Source organism: Pseudorasbora parva, chromosome 20 (genome assembly GCF_024679245.1).
Source record: "Pseudorasbora parva isolate DD20220531a chromosome 20, ASM2467924v1, whole genome shotgun sequence".
In the NCBI taxonomy this organism is placed as follows: domain Eukaryota; kingdom Metazoa; phylum Chordata; class Actinopteri; order Cypriniformes; family Gobionidae; genus Pseudorasbora; species Pseudorasbora parva.
The window spans coordinates 30,685,625-30,700,800 of record NC_090191.1 but is presented as its reverse complement, the minus strand read 5'-3'; the positions used below and the strand labels follow the sequence as shown (position 1 = coordinate 30,700,800).

Below are 15,176 nucleotides of genomic sequence, written 5' to 3'. Positions count from 1 at the left end.
GGCTTTGTGTCAATTAAAGCCACAGTATGTCATTTTTCACCACTGGAGGACACTTGTTCAAAACAAAGGTGTAGCTTGATGATGCCTGGATTTCACAAAGCTTTTATGCCCCATATGAACACTTTCGCTTCTTCTGGTCATGCGTACACCAGTGCTGTTTTACCATTAGATAGACTATTTGAGTGTGGTGATAATGCTGCTTCTGTGCATTCGCTCTGCGGCTACTATCAAACACTTGTTGCACACTGCAGTAAGATAGATTGATATTAGACATGGCAAAACATGGTATTCACGGTTAATCATGATAATGAGATTTAAACAAGACCGTGTTGAGCTACATAACAATGATTAGTTTTCGGTCGATGAATATATGCAAACAGCAGCCATATCACCCTGTAGCCCAAGACTGGTTTCCCACTGAAGCTAAGAAGGGCTGAGCCTGGTCAGTACCTGGATGGGAGACGAACTGGAAAAAACAGGTAGCTGCTGGTAGAGGTGTCAGTGAGGCCAGCAGGGGGCGCTCACCTTGTGGTTTGTGTGGGTCCTAACACCCCAGTATAGTGATGGGGACACTGTACAGTATACCTGACTCTCTGTGGTCATTAAAAATCCCATGTCCTTCGATAAAGAGTAGGGGTGTAACCCCGGCATCCTGGCCAAATGGCCTCCTAATCATCCCCATATAATGATTGGCTTAATCACTGTCTCCTCTCCACCAATCAGCTGGTGTGTGGTCAGCGTTCTGGCGCAATATGGCTGCCGTCGCATCATCCAGATGGATGCTGCACACTGGTGGTGGTTGAGGAGATCCCCCTTTCTATGTAAAGCGCTTTGAGTGCCTTGAAAAGCGCTATATAAATATAAAATGTAACAAACAGTTGCTTACCCGTCTAATAAAACATAATATAATAAAGAGGATATATTATCTTTGGTGTTTCCATGGTTTCTGCAAAATAGAAGGGTAACATGCGTATGATGTCATTGATAGGTGACGCACTGACACGGTCCGTACCCTGGTTCAATTGCTTATTTCTCTGGATTTAAATAGTCTTGGAAACATTTGGCATTCTGACATTGAAGTCAGAAACATAATGTATGTACAAGAGTCGACAATATATTACATTGTTCTAGTGTTTTTTTTGATATTTCAATCCAAATTGTGCCTTTAATCAAATTTAAAGCAAGGTTAGAGACACAAGATAAGACAGAACACTCGACCTTTTTCATAATAAAGTTTATTCTATATTACAAATAGTATTTTGTTCTTGACTGCAAAATAGGAATGCATTATATTTACATACACAGGTATACAATTAATTATAACAAAGTTAGAGAAGCTTGCCTTTCCGCTGGTCTCTCTTTTTCTCCTCCCATCAGGATAACTCTTTTATCTTGCATCAAATCTGGAAATATTAAAAAGTCTTTCTGAACAGGCCTCTGTAACGCCTGTTCTAACACTGAGCTAAAAGGACTTTTTAGTTCTTACAAAATGTTTAAGGTGGAAACTTTATCTGGTATTTTGGACATAAGGGATGGGGGTCGTCCTGTTAAACATACACGAGATGAGACGTGGCACACAGGATCAGAGTCATGAGGGAATCCAGGAGCATATCAGTTTTTCCAAAACATCATCAGCTCAGTTAAGTCCTCTGTGAACTTAATGAGTTCCCAGAAGAAATAATGAAATACTTTCCACTGTCAATTCTAAACTCATTTCAAATAATTATTTATTACCAAAGATCACTATTGAAAGATTTTCTTTCGAAAAAATAATATAAAATAGCTTGCACGATGACAGTGGTATTTTATTCATCTCATTAGAATCATTAGCTGGGGGCAGCTGTGTACCTGAAATCCTGAAATACCTCAACACAATCCTCTGTTACTAAGCTATGCTGAAAAATAAAACAAGGGAGCCCAAAGCAATCACGCATACAGAGACAATATCCAAAACAACATTAAAAAATAATTTGGTGGGGCGCTAATGGAATCCTGAAAACATTAGGTTGCCTCAAAATGATTTAGAATGCACAGAAAAATGCAGATATGGAGAAGTACAAATGAAGACATTCAGGGAATCAACTCTTTAGAGGTGCACATTAAAGACGACAACAAATGTAATATGTTGTGAAGATCCCTAAATTGCATGTTAGGTGTGATTGGACTGGCATGAGATGTGGTCACATTAGTTCTGCGCGAACATGATCAGTGAACGAGAACTTTCAGATGGATGCCTTCAAGAAAGGCAATGTGCCTAACAAGAAGAGCAAAGGAGTCTGATGAAAGTCGAACAAGAGTTTGGTTTGGTTTAAAAATTCCTAGTAGTATTAGATAAATTGATAGCAAGGCAGTTCATTTCATATCATCCAAATAGGTCAGCATGCAAGGGTATATACTATATCTGCTTAAGGTTTCACCTTAGTCTTATTAGCATCTAACACATTCACAAAACATGGTCATGGCAGTTGAATGGAAGGGCAAGATAAAGGTTCCACCTTAACAGAGGTTGCAATTTTGAAGATGACAGCCACTTTTTTCCCATCTCGGTCTTCCAAGCAAAAGAAAGAAAAAGAACACATCCACATCATCAATTGCAAGGCTTATTTTTTTCTGTTTTCCTTTTTTCATTTTTTTCGAAGTTTAAATTGAAATACATGCGCTGAAAAAGCCAATAAAGCACCCAAGGTGGACCTGGGCTGATTCTCCACACATTCACATCACCACATAGGGTACGCTGTCAAGGGGAAAGAGGGGGTCAGAGGACAGAGGAAAGGTGGGCAGCTAAATTGTCTCTTTCCCTTTGTCAAAGTTACATCCAATACTTTTTAAGTCCTCGCCAAGTCGTTAAGCCCCAGGTAGGATTCATATCTCAAGGCCGCCAGCACACTTAAACTACAGCAAGCCCTTAAACTTCAAATCGGGATTTCTTTCCGCCCTCCCAGTTGTGCAATAACCCAACTCGGACACGCAAGGGTAAGTACGGGCATAATGGACAGAAACAAATATGAGGCTGCAGACAGAGCTTTAGCTTCATTCTGCAGGTCATAAAACAAACAGTGCCTTGTGTTTGCTTTCTCAGGGGTAATTTATTCGCTTGCTCTTTTTTAAAAATTGGGCTCCTTTGGTTTTCTGCTGACCAGCTTTGTCCACATGTGGGTTTTTCTAGAGGCTTCCAGAGTGTTCGTTATGGGTGGGACCCTGTGGCAGTGAACAGTGCAGGCTGCACGTGTGCACTTTCAACAATTTGCCATTTCCCCCATTTAACAGCTAATTCTGAGTAGGATATTTTGTAATTTTAGTCCCCCTACTGGATGTGTGAACTGAGACAGCTTTTGAATGTGTGCTTTTTTTTGTTGTCGAGATTACTTTGTCCTCTTGCAGCACAGCGTAGGTCCTGGCAACTTCGCTGGAGCACAGAGAGAAGGCGTCGCTCTCTGTAAGAGGGGTGTGTGTGTGCTTGCTTCTAAGGGGATCAAACCTTGGCTTTTTCCTCCAATCATCTAGATAAGAGAGGTTAAATTCAGATGTGCACAAGCCGGATAAATGCCGAAATGAAGGCTGGGGGTGAAGTGGTGAAGATGTGGGTATAACCACAAGACGACAGTTCTTGTCTTTCAGTTTCACTGTCAAGTAAGGTCCTGGAAGAGACAAAAATAATCGAAGCACTAACTTGTTGCATCCCGCTACACGCCGAGGATTTTAAATATACCTCACTGTCTTCAAAGTGAGATTAAGCAGTTGGGAACTCCAGGGCTTGATTGTTCTCTTATCAAAGCATATAAATGATCTGGCATGTCCCGTAATCCAGGGTCCTCAAGTTGTTTTGTGTCTTTTGAAATGGCCCGAACAGTTTGAATCCTTCAGATGCATGCAGTACCATTTTTTAAATCTTGCGTTTCAGTGTTTAATTAAGGTACTACAATGAACTGGACTCTATATTAGTGTCGTACACTACCCTAGTCATAAAAGTCAGAACAAATTGACACCAAACATTGTGGTTTCTGTTTATCGGCTAAACTTTGAAGGCAACAGAAATGTTTTTTTCTTTTTCTTTTCCAGTCAGGGAGAAGGATGGAGGATGCAGTGAAGTGGAACTCGTGGGCAGCCACCCCTCCTCTACACAGCAGAGCCAGGTGGCCACCCAGTCTACTGCATCATGGGTAATGTAGTCCTTGGCTCCTCCGCCCACCCTCTAGTTCCCATCTCTACTCTTCTAGGAAGCAGAGCTAATATGATGCAAACGCTTGTTTTTGTGGGAAGATTGCAAAAAGAAGAGATGAGATAGATGGACAGGTCTTCACTCAGGCACGGCTCGGTTTCTGTTGGATCTCCCAGTGCACTCTGGGAAATGTGGTCCTCAGCTCTCCAGGCTCATGAAGGTGACCACCTGCTCCAGTTTAAAGGCCAGTCTCTGTTTCCTGGCGCCATCATCCTGCTCCAGCGCAGACACAATCTGCCGGAGAGAGATGACACATCAGTCTCACATGCCTAGAAATAACCACATATACTTCTCATCTGCACTTCACATACTTAAATACTATTCATTTAACTGACAATTACATTTAACAAAAAAGTGATTGAAAGTATACAAATATCGAGTTCAGATACAGTTGAGGGTGCGCTACACTTCAAATGTAGTGATTTAATAGTGCCAATAGGTGTTGAATATCAGATGATATCACGCATTTGGAAGTGTTCTCCATACCTCTTCTGTATATTTGCCCACGTAAGAGTAGATCTCGCTGAGGGAGCTCATGGTGTTGAACTCATTCATGTGCATGCGGGACTGCTCTGCCAGATATGCGTTCATATCCTGGTCACTGATCGCAGACATCTTACTAATGTCGGAGTAATATCTGTAAAAAATGCAGAGAAACAAAAATAGCTCATTTTTTAATGAATGCTTAGAAAATGGACAGGTGACAGGGCTTGATGCAGTTTTTTTTATAATTCATGTAGAATAACATGTTTCAGGGTCACTTCTGACACCGCCTAAGAGTGGTCTTGCCCCTTCCACTCAGTTCGGCATTTACTTTCTGTGGCAGTACAGCTGCGGCTTACATCAGCGAGTGACTGTGAGTCTTAATGAGCCGCTGTCCTTGAAAGTTTTCCAGAGATCAGCAGATTCTATAGGATGCTGGAAATGTTCAATAAATGTGGCCCACGCATACGCTGACACTAAACGCATTCTAGCACATCTGAAACAAAATGCACACGCATATATAAAAGCCCACACTTACTGTAGACACGAGCACTGCTTAAAAAACGCTGCCTACGTGGACATCAGCCTTCTATAGCCATATTCAGACGGGACTAGTTTTTCAGGTGAACATACCTTGCAATTTTGTTTTCAGACTCTGCCATGTGTGTGATTTTCTCACACAACCTCAGTAAAAATTCCAGAGCAAATGACCTACTGTTGTTCAGTAAACGCAACATCCTCTGAGAAAGGAAATCCCGCCCGAATGTGAATGTCTGTGATTACTGATGTTGCATTATCCTAACGCTCTCCTCGTGTTTTTTGACCTACCCGAGCTACTAATTGCACACCAATATTTGTAAGATGAAAAGAGCCCAGTTCACACTAGTTTTGGGGGGTGAATCATTACAAGAAATGTATGTAATGTTGCGTAATCAGATTACTTCCCACCCAAAGAACTAGTAAAGTAACACATTACTTTTAAATTGACAATAAATTGTCCAATGTCAATTATAAATTGAGCCAAATCATTGAAACGGCGAAGACTGCCCATTTTAATCAGTTTCTGGTAAGAGCAAGTTACTTGTCTAGGTTTCTTTACTTACTTTTTATAAATAGCCACTGCTATAAACTTGTGAGGTTTACTTAAATGTTTTTTGATTTCTTAATAAATTAAAATCCTAACAAATTATAAATTAAAAGACATACAGTAGTTGATGCTACTTTTGTCCTGCCAAACCCTGATGTTAGTCCTGTCCAAATATTTCTTATGACAGCATCCCAACCATCATTGAACCTTAACGCGTGATTTGAAAGGTAGAGTTTGATGTTAGCATGTTGCTAAGCTAATGCTGTGAGACGAGCTTAAAAACATACACCACACAAAAATACAAACATTTATATCCATCATATTTGAATGAAATCTATTATATATTATATTGCTCTCGCTTCATTTACCACCTTGGATTTTTTTTATCTCATCAATGCATTCAGGGATTGCCTTTCCACGAAGGATACATGTAACGGTATGGAATAACTTATGAGGTGGTATAATTAACATACCTATCTTTTGGAACAGCCTTCGTGCCTGGTGAGTGCCCACGCTAACTTAAAATGCTGTCCCTGTAGGCAGCTCACTAGGTTTTGGAACGGAGCAACACTGTCTGTTGTCTTTAGGTAGCTGGTGCATGCGAGTGAGTGAAAGAGTGTTGGTGGAGGAAAAGCAATCAGTCACTGTCACCTGCAGCTGCAGAGGCTCTGTCGACTCTTTAATTAAGGCAGGTCATTTACATTTTTAATTCCTGCACCATGCCAACTCCTGGACTCAACACATTCACTGACTAACCAGTGGCATGCGTGTCTGTTTCAGGCTCCCATGAGCACCTTGAGTGGCAGGTACGTGCTGCAATGCACCATGGGGCAACAGTGGAGGAGAATGGCACAGCGTTGAACGAGAGAGATAGAGAGGGGTTATAATCTCCAGCTATGCCTTTCCCAAAGGAATCTATTCTCCAGTGACAGGTACACGCCATAGATGATTTGACACATTTAAGTTTAGCTTTTCTCTCTGCGTTCGCTGCTTTCCGAGGCTAATGACTGGCAGCTCGCCTGGCACTAATTAATATCACATTTAAATGTCAACTGTTCATCAACCAGAACGAGTCCATGCTTGTTATTCCCTCGTAATGTGCATGTAATGCAAATGGCTAAATACGGAGTTGTTACACTTTCTGACCAATGAATAATTATAACTTTTACAGTAATATAAAGAACTGGATTGGCATATACACATATACAGACTGTGGATATGCGTGACCACGTTCTCAAGGGCACAGTACCCCCTGACTGTGAATTTAGTTTCCCCCTCCTACACACCTTCATCAAATGCTGCCTCATTTACCTCTTTCTCCTAAAACAGACCAACCCCTGCATTTATGAAGACTTGCAATGATCAAAGGCAGCACTTCACTACCTGTCCTTGACTCACTTGCTCTTCTTGCAGTCTTTTTTTCTGGGTAATTTTAGCTTGGCCCTCTTCATGAGCTCTCCTGTCTCGTATACGTGTGTGAGAGAGAGTCTCAGCATGGTGCGCATCTCTAATCTATAAATCTCTCTCCTCAAATCATCTGACAAAAGGAAACAGAAGGATCGTCTCAATCCACACAGATTTGTCACTCCCAGGATATTACAGAAAACAGCCGACTAAGGAGCACGCGTGAGAGCCATAACTCAGAACAAAGAATGTATAATTCAGAATTTACATTACCCGGTTCAAACGCATAAATGCACAGCATCTTTTATTAAACTCGTCAGGCACGTTTTAGCATGATCTCAGCCCTTAAATGAGTGTAACACATTATCTAATGCATGAAAATGAGCTTTCTTCCCATCTCAGCTCTTTCATAGTGAATGTGAGCTGGCAGGATGATTACAGCCTTATCATTTCCCCATCACACTCGTCTGCCAGCCACCTATCTCCTCCAGGAGCCTCTAATAATTCACGGCAAATAAACACTCTAGTCAGAGGCTGAGGGTCAGTGTGTGTGAGCAGAGACACATGGCGCTGATGAGTTTTATCAGTGGTGTTTGTATACTGTATGACGTTAGGCTTGTGTAGACACACTTTCTGTGTGAAATGAGCTGTTGCCTTCAGCAAACAATAGAATCATGTAGGATGATGGAGTTCCTTAACTATCTACCCATAATTCTCTTTTCTTGCCATTGCTGAATGTAGTGCCTCTCACCCTGAGGATTGTGGGAAAAGCAGAAAAGTTTGTCTCGCTCACCAAACAGTGACTAATTGCTCTGGTGCAGTGTTAGGTAGACCCAGAAGATCTACTGAACTACAATAGAGCTGCAATTCATCATCCTGGAGCTCTACAACACAATTCAGTCTGATTACCAGCAGCTACACATACGCAATACCTGCAGGACATAGGAAAAATCTTGGCTCTTATTCTCAACAATACCCACACAAACACTGCATCTTTGGCTCTCCTCTGATTAAAAATGTTCACCGGGGGTCCGTTAATCGGGATAACTGATCTCTGGCTAATTTGGTTCAAACTAATTTGCGGATTGGATTAAAATATCTGGATCAAGTGATCTAAGATTACTGCGCTTTAGTTGTGTTCACTGAAGAGGGAAGATGCATCGATACTCGAAACCACGATCAGTAAACCAGCAATTGGCTGGCGTCAAGACAACACAATAACATCATCAAAAAAAGCCACCTGGCAAAAAACCTGACAAACTACACACAAAAAAAACATATTTCTGGACCTTTATAAGGAAACAGCCAAACCAACATAAAAGTTCTAATAGTTAAATGATATTGATTCACTATTTTATAGTATTTGTACACCCTGTACATTTTTTTTCAATGTTGTAATTAGCAATTGATTAAATGTTTTATTAAATTTGAAGCAGATTTCTTATGTGACAGCATCAATTAAAGTTTCTTAAGGGTCAAGAACAAGTTATCTGCATCAAGCCACTCCCACAATATCAGTCACCACTCAAATGAATGCACGGCTCAGATTAACTTTTCAGCAAATCTAGGTTGAGTTTCGAAGAACCAAACAATCCAAGATCATCGTCAAATCCAGCGACGTAAGATGAACAAACCCCAGTTCACACTAGTTTTGGGGGGTGAATCATTACAAGAAATGTACGTAATGTTACATAATCAGATTACTTCCACTCCAAAGAACTAGTTAAGTAACACATTACTTTTAAATTGACAATAAAATGTCCAAGTTTTTTAAATAATTCAATTAAGTTACATTGATTTCCCATTTATTGACTGAAATCTCTTCTATCCTTATGTTGAGAGGAATCAGGAATGTAAGTGCAGAGGTGTTGTGCTCGCTGTGTAACATGATAGTTCCCAAATAAATGTGTGCATGCATTTAATCTCACTTGCATAAAAAACTGATTCAGTATTCCTCAAGATGAATAAAAACAATGATATGCAAACTATTAAATTATTAAAAATGCTAAATTACACATATTTTACGTATTTAATCTCACTTTATTAAGCATGGTCCTTGCTGATCCAATTCAACCATTCGAATAAGAAAAAGTTACTTTAGATAAACATATGTTTCATTTGATTGTTTTTATTGCTTGAAGTAATAGTGTTGATTTTTTTTTCTCCTGCGATCCAGAAAGGTAGCACAGCTGGTTCGTTTAAGCTGCGCTCTCTACTGTACAGGCGTGGATTTGCATTTTCTTCAGCCCAGCGGCTGATTCATTTCACTTTTGGTGTGAAATGGATTTGACATATGCCAAGAATAATTTTTTTTTTTTTTTTTAAACAAACAAGAGGAAAAAGTAACATACCTTTTATAAAATAATTGTCTAAGAGAGAAACTCAATATTGTAATGAATTACTTGCTAATACTTCAGAATAATGGTCATTAGTTAAAGGGGGGGTGAAATGCTGTTTCATGCATACCGATCTTTTTACACTGTTAAAGACTTGGAATCCCATACTAAACATGGACAAAGTTTCAAAAGTTAAGGTGGACGTTTGATGGGAGTATTTCTTTGTCAAAAATACTACTTCTGGTTAGTCATAAGTTTCGGCAAGTTTTTTGCGATCATGCGTCCCCTTTGACGTTAATGGGGGTGGAATTTCCTTGTATGGGCCTTACGGACAATTCTACCGGAAGAGCGTGAGAGAGAGAGAGAGGGAGAGAGCGAAAGTAACAGGCTACGCCCATCAAAGCGCTGGCTCGTAGGCTGCGCTGCACAGGTGATGTGCACAATTAACAATGACATCAAAAAGTGCGTTTTTGGTTGCCAGACCAAGACAGTCCTGCACAGATTCTCCAAAACCCCGCGTTAAGGCAACAGTGGACGGAATTTGCTTTTCCGGATCAGCAACCGAGTTGCGCAAATGTTTATATCTGTTCGCTGCATTTCGGTGCCGACTGTTTCATAAACAAGGCCCAGCTCGACGCCGGATTTTCCCGATCGCCTAATGCTGAAGGATGGAGCAGTCCCAACGATAAAGGTCCCAACGTTAGAACCGCGGGCGGTGAGTTAGACTGCTTCAAATGTCTGTGTTTTTGCCTATGCTCATCAAGTAGCCCAAACATGATCACGTATAGTTACTATATATATTACTATATATAGAAATTGATCAATGGAGCATGCGATGTGTAGTGCGTGTACATTTGTTTAGCTGGCCACTATATGTGTAACTTTGTTTGTGTATTGTAAAAGCACTCCAAACAACAATACACAAAGAGGGGGGAAATATGTTGAACTAAATAAGCGCGCTTCTTCATTCAAATGTGCTACTATTCCGTGTCTTTCTATGTAAACACTAACTTAGCCTGCCGTGCAAATCCAGTCCGCTTACTAACGTTACAATTGTCTACACAAACCACGCGTAAACACACACACACACACGTGCACAACTGCACTTCTCACATGTACACCTTCAAAGACAAAAATACGACGATATAATTCAAGTATAAATATGTAAATAACACAAGCCGCTAAGCATATTATATAGTTAGTGTATAACTTGTACCACATAGAGACGTCCTGCTCTAGTCGTTTTTGCTGCTGCTCCTGTTCAACTGCAGCCTCTGGGTCTGATTCCGGATCATAGATGTATGGCTGTATCTGATTAAAAGCCATATTTTTATTTTGAATAAAGTTTTTCCCGCTGTTAGGGATGACACAGCTTTACGACGCACTCGACTCAACACAATAGCAGCAGCGCGCACACGTCATTATTTAGCTCCGCTCACACGATACGCCCCCACCCGCTCGGCTTTTTTCGGAAAGACTCGGAACAGCGCATCTTTCTTATATAATTATTAAAAAAATAAAGACTTTTCGGAGATATGCAGGATGCAATGCTACTCTATAGGTACTCAAGATTGACATGACACTGACTGAAACTGAGTGTTTCACCCCCCCTTTAAGTAAGGGATAATGTACACCGCCGGTTGTTATCGCAGTATAAACCCCGACAGAGAGATCAGGACTTGCAGGTCTGGTTTCACTTTGAAGGGGTTTATTATGTGATAACTGGTTGGATGTACATTATAACACTTATTACATGGCTACTGGTCTCAAGTAAATTAGACAAAATTTTGTCTGGAATTTAAATATTTTATTAGGTCTTACGCAAAACTTCCGCAAAGAAAAACGGTTCTAAACTGCTTTAAGCCTTTATCTATTGTTGAAACGTTTTTTTATCCATACATGTTGAAATTAATGCTGAAAGGGATAGTTCACCCATAAATGAAAATTAACCCATGATTTACTCGCCCTCCAGTCATCCTAGGTGTATTCTTCTTTCAGACGAATAAAATCAGAGTTATATTAAAAAAATCCTGGCTAATCCAAGCTTTGGCAGTAGTTGTAGCTCTGTTTTTGAAGTCCATAAAAATGCATCTGTCTGTCAAATAACATGCTCCACATGGCTTTGGGGGCTTCTGAAGCAAATCGCTGCATTTGTGTATGACAAATGTCCGTATTTAAAACTTAAAGCTTCGACCAATCGCCTTCCGTGGAAAGTGTTGAAAGTGCCTTCTCGCAATTCAAGATACGTACGGCCATTTAAACTGACCGTACGTATTTTGACTTCACTTTCACTTTTCACTTTCAACACTTTTCCCATAAATTGAATATGTAACTCCGATGTTATTCGTCTGAAAGAAAAATGCCATATACACCTAGGATGACTCGAGGGTGAGTAAAGTCTTCTTCCATTGTAACCCGTGGTGGTTAAGTGTTTCAGTCACACGATGGCACCAGACAGATGACGACAGCACCGACAGAGTGACACGTTAAGCATATATATAGTACCGGTCAAGATCTCGTAGTACCCGGATGAACAGTGTGTTATTCAACTTTAACGTTGTTATCTGGGAATAACATACCGGTGGAATCTGCGATTGACCAATCAGAATCAAGCTTTTTATAGCGCCGTCATTAGTTAACATGAACTAATGATGAACTGCACTTATAAAGCATTTATTTATCTTTGTTAATGTTAATTTCAACATTTACTAATACATAATTAAAATCTTGTTAATGCACTGTGAACTTAAATGAAATAACCATGAACAGATTTATGTTTATTAACAAATCTTAAACATTAACTAATACAGTAATGCATGTACTGCTCATGGTTAGTTCGTTAGTTAATACATTAACTAATGTTAACTAATGACCATTATTCTTAAGTGTTACCAATTACTTTTAAAAGTAACTTTCCCAAACAATGGTGCACACGCATGTACACTAAAGCACTCAAGCAGTTTCTTCTTTTTTCTACCTGATGATTGTAAATGATCACTTCACAAAAAAACTCAAAATGCATGCAAACCACAATTTTTACATAAATGTCTTTGGGTTTGGCTGTTCAATCACTTTGCTTATAAGATTTCCTTTCATTCTAGATCTTGTAAACATGTTCTTGCTCACCTCTCCACCCAGCTCTTGTAGCTGGGAATGTCCTTGGCATACAGCAGCTTGTTAGATGGGGAGTCCTTGCCCAGGCGATGCTCTGACGTCGAGCATGAATCCATGAAGGTCTGAGCCACCACAGACAGACAGGCGTCCGTGATGCTGCTCTTATGGATGTCGAACACAAACTGAGGGTTCTTGATCACATTCACCCAAAACCGTAGAGGTAGACTGTAGAGAGGAGAAGATGTGTTTTAGAGCCATTTCTTTTATTTTGAATAGTTCATTTAATGCATGAGAGAGTAGTTTTTGAACAGGAAGCAGTGGCTTTATTAAACCTACGGCTGCTTTTAATGCTTATAAATAATGTAAATGTATACTGAATAGATAATGGAATGATATTGATAAATGAAATCATTTTAATTTAGATGTTCAGATCTAGTTTTTCTAGCTTGGAATGGCTTCATAAGTATTTGTGCCATAGTCAAGAGACTTTTACTGATATATCTCATGTTAGTTTGTTTGTATCTGTGCGCTGCCTTGCAATCGTGCACCTGTCTAAAACAATAAATGTATACAAGGGTACTTTATACCCTGGCCCATTTGTGCTAAAAGGAAATCAACTTAGCCTAGACCCTAGGTGTGCATGTGTTTGTGCATCTTGAGGGTCACAGATGGTGTTTGGTCTGGGACTTTGTGTGCCTTATGTCTGAGACTGCAGAGTTCTCATTATTTCTCAAGACGGCTTTGGTTTTGTCTTAGATAACAAAAACTGAGGAGACGAGACAAGGGAATAAGAAAGGACACTGCAGTGAAATTGATGCAGAGTTTCACATCAAAGTGAAAGAGAGAAAACGGTCAACAAAAGCTTTTCCATAGCAGCCCCCTCTCTGATGCCCTCGGAATTCATTCAACAATAACAACTGCACCAAAGAGGATTTAAGGAGCAAACCACGTATTATGACTCCCAATTTAATCAGCGAGAATCAACTGGGATTATCTGCATTCTATCAAAAGGATATCAATGCTGTAACAACGTGTCGACACCCTCGTAAACCTGCCACAGCTGGTCTCTGAACGGAACATAAAGCAGGACGTGTCTAAAGCGCCATACTTTAGAGAGAGCTCTCAGTGGAGAGAGTGAGTGGATCAGGAGATGGGAATGATGTCTGGATGGACTAGATCCCAGCTAAATATAGAACTCAGCTCAGCGCAACTCTCTCTGGGAAAAGCCTCACATCCTTCTGTCAGTCTTTTTGGGTTTCTTCTGCCTGTTTTTTTTTGTGTAAAGGTAGAAAGATTTGTAACGTGTGGGACGGTTCCGATTTACTAGGGAATCATAGTTTTATGTCCAAAAATGTGCTAATCAGCCTAAAAATAATGTCATGTGCTTCTCAATGTTCAAAAAATAATATAGTCTCCCAACAACTGACTGGTTGATTAGTAAGATTTATCTAGAAATGAGTCGGATCAAAATCAGGTGAACCTGAAACCAGCCTACATAGGACGGTGCAGTCATATTAACAACAATTCTGTGATTTCAGCAATTTTTCATGGACAAGAAAGGTCCTCTGCCAATAATGTAGCAATGTATGAAGCACATTTCACAAACCAACCATTGTTTCCACCATGCTGACTAACTAGAATGTGTTGGGAAATCTTTGTAGGGAAATCTTGTTATCGAAAGATATTATATATATAGCCATATGATGTATAATAGTGTAACACTGTGCTCACATTGAGAGTTGGAGGTCACCAAGTCACTGTACTGCAGTTTTTTGTATGGATTCCTATTTGACTGTAGAATGAAACCCCATCGGGAGATGAATCATACTTTCATCGGTCACTGTCGTGTAGAATTTCCGCCATTGAAAAGTCGTTCTGTCAGTACAAATCACTTATAGTGTGTGTGTGTGTGTCCTGCAATAGCATTAATTCTGTTCATCTGCATTGAGTACTTTCTCAAATAATAGCTAATTTAGCCAAGCCAAACAAACTGCTTTGATTATCTGTATCTCTGCATTGACAGCTTCTACTCTGATTGACAGGCTGTGCCGCCCAACCCTCGCCCAGTCGCAAGAAAGACAATGGCATGATGGATGAGTCACATGAGCCTCGTCCATTAGCAATCCATCTCTGCCTGGCTTTGGTTAAAGATCTGATGCTTAAGGTATCCTTTGATGCATTTGAAGAAGTGATTTGTAACAAACTGGGGAATCCATCATTTGGGTTGTGATTTACCTGAATGAATTATTTTGGGTTTGATAAAAGTCAGATTCATCCATATGAATCAGATAATGCAAATGGGCAAAAAAATCTTAAAGGTTCAAATGTGCTTGGTTAAAGTAAATATAGTTTTTGTGCTGAAAAATCTGATTCGGGTAGTCTAGACTGTTATTCTCACTATTGATATTTAAAAAAGTGTTTGTTTAGGACACGCTCAAATAAGAGGAGAGACTTGGACATCTTAACTTGCCATCTGGATCTGCATATAATTGTATTTTTTGGCAAAAACAATCAAAACCCCTCATAACCCAAT

General features: G+C 40.0%; 1 protein-coding gene across 3 annotated transcripts in view; it reads right to left on the bottom strand.

Annotated features, from left to right (window-relative positions):
- Nucleotides 1-1,218: 1,218 nt before the first annotated feature.
- Nucleotides 1,219-15,176, bottom strand: part of plxna4 (plexin A4) — a 253,890-nt gene continuing 239,932 nt past the window's right edge. For all 3 annotated transcript variants that reach the window (XM_067428258.1, XM_067428256.1, XM_067428259.1), the window contains 3 exons: nucleotides 12,656-12,868; nucleotides 4,706-4,856; nucleotides 1,219-4,453 (listed from right to left, as the gene is read on the bottom strand). In XM_067428258.1, the coding sequence (XP_067284359.1) occupies nucleotides 4,358-4,453; nucleotides 4,706-4,856; nucleotides 12,656-12,868 (460 nt within the window). In that variant the 3' untranslated portion in view covers nucleotides 1,219-4,357. The remainder of the gene's footprint in view (nucleotides 4,454-4,705; nucleotides 4,857-12,655; nucleotides 12,869-15,176) is intronic.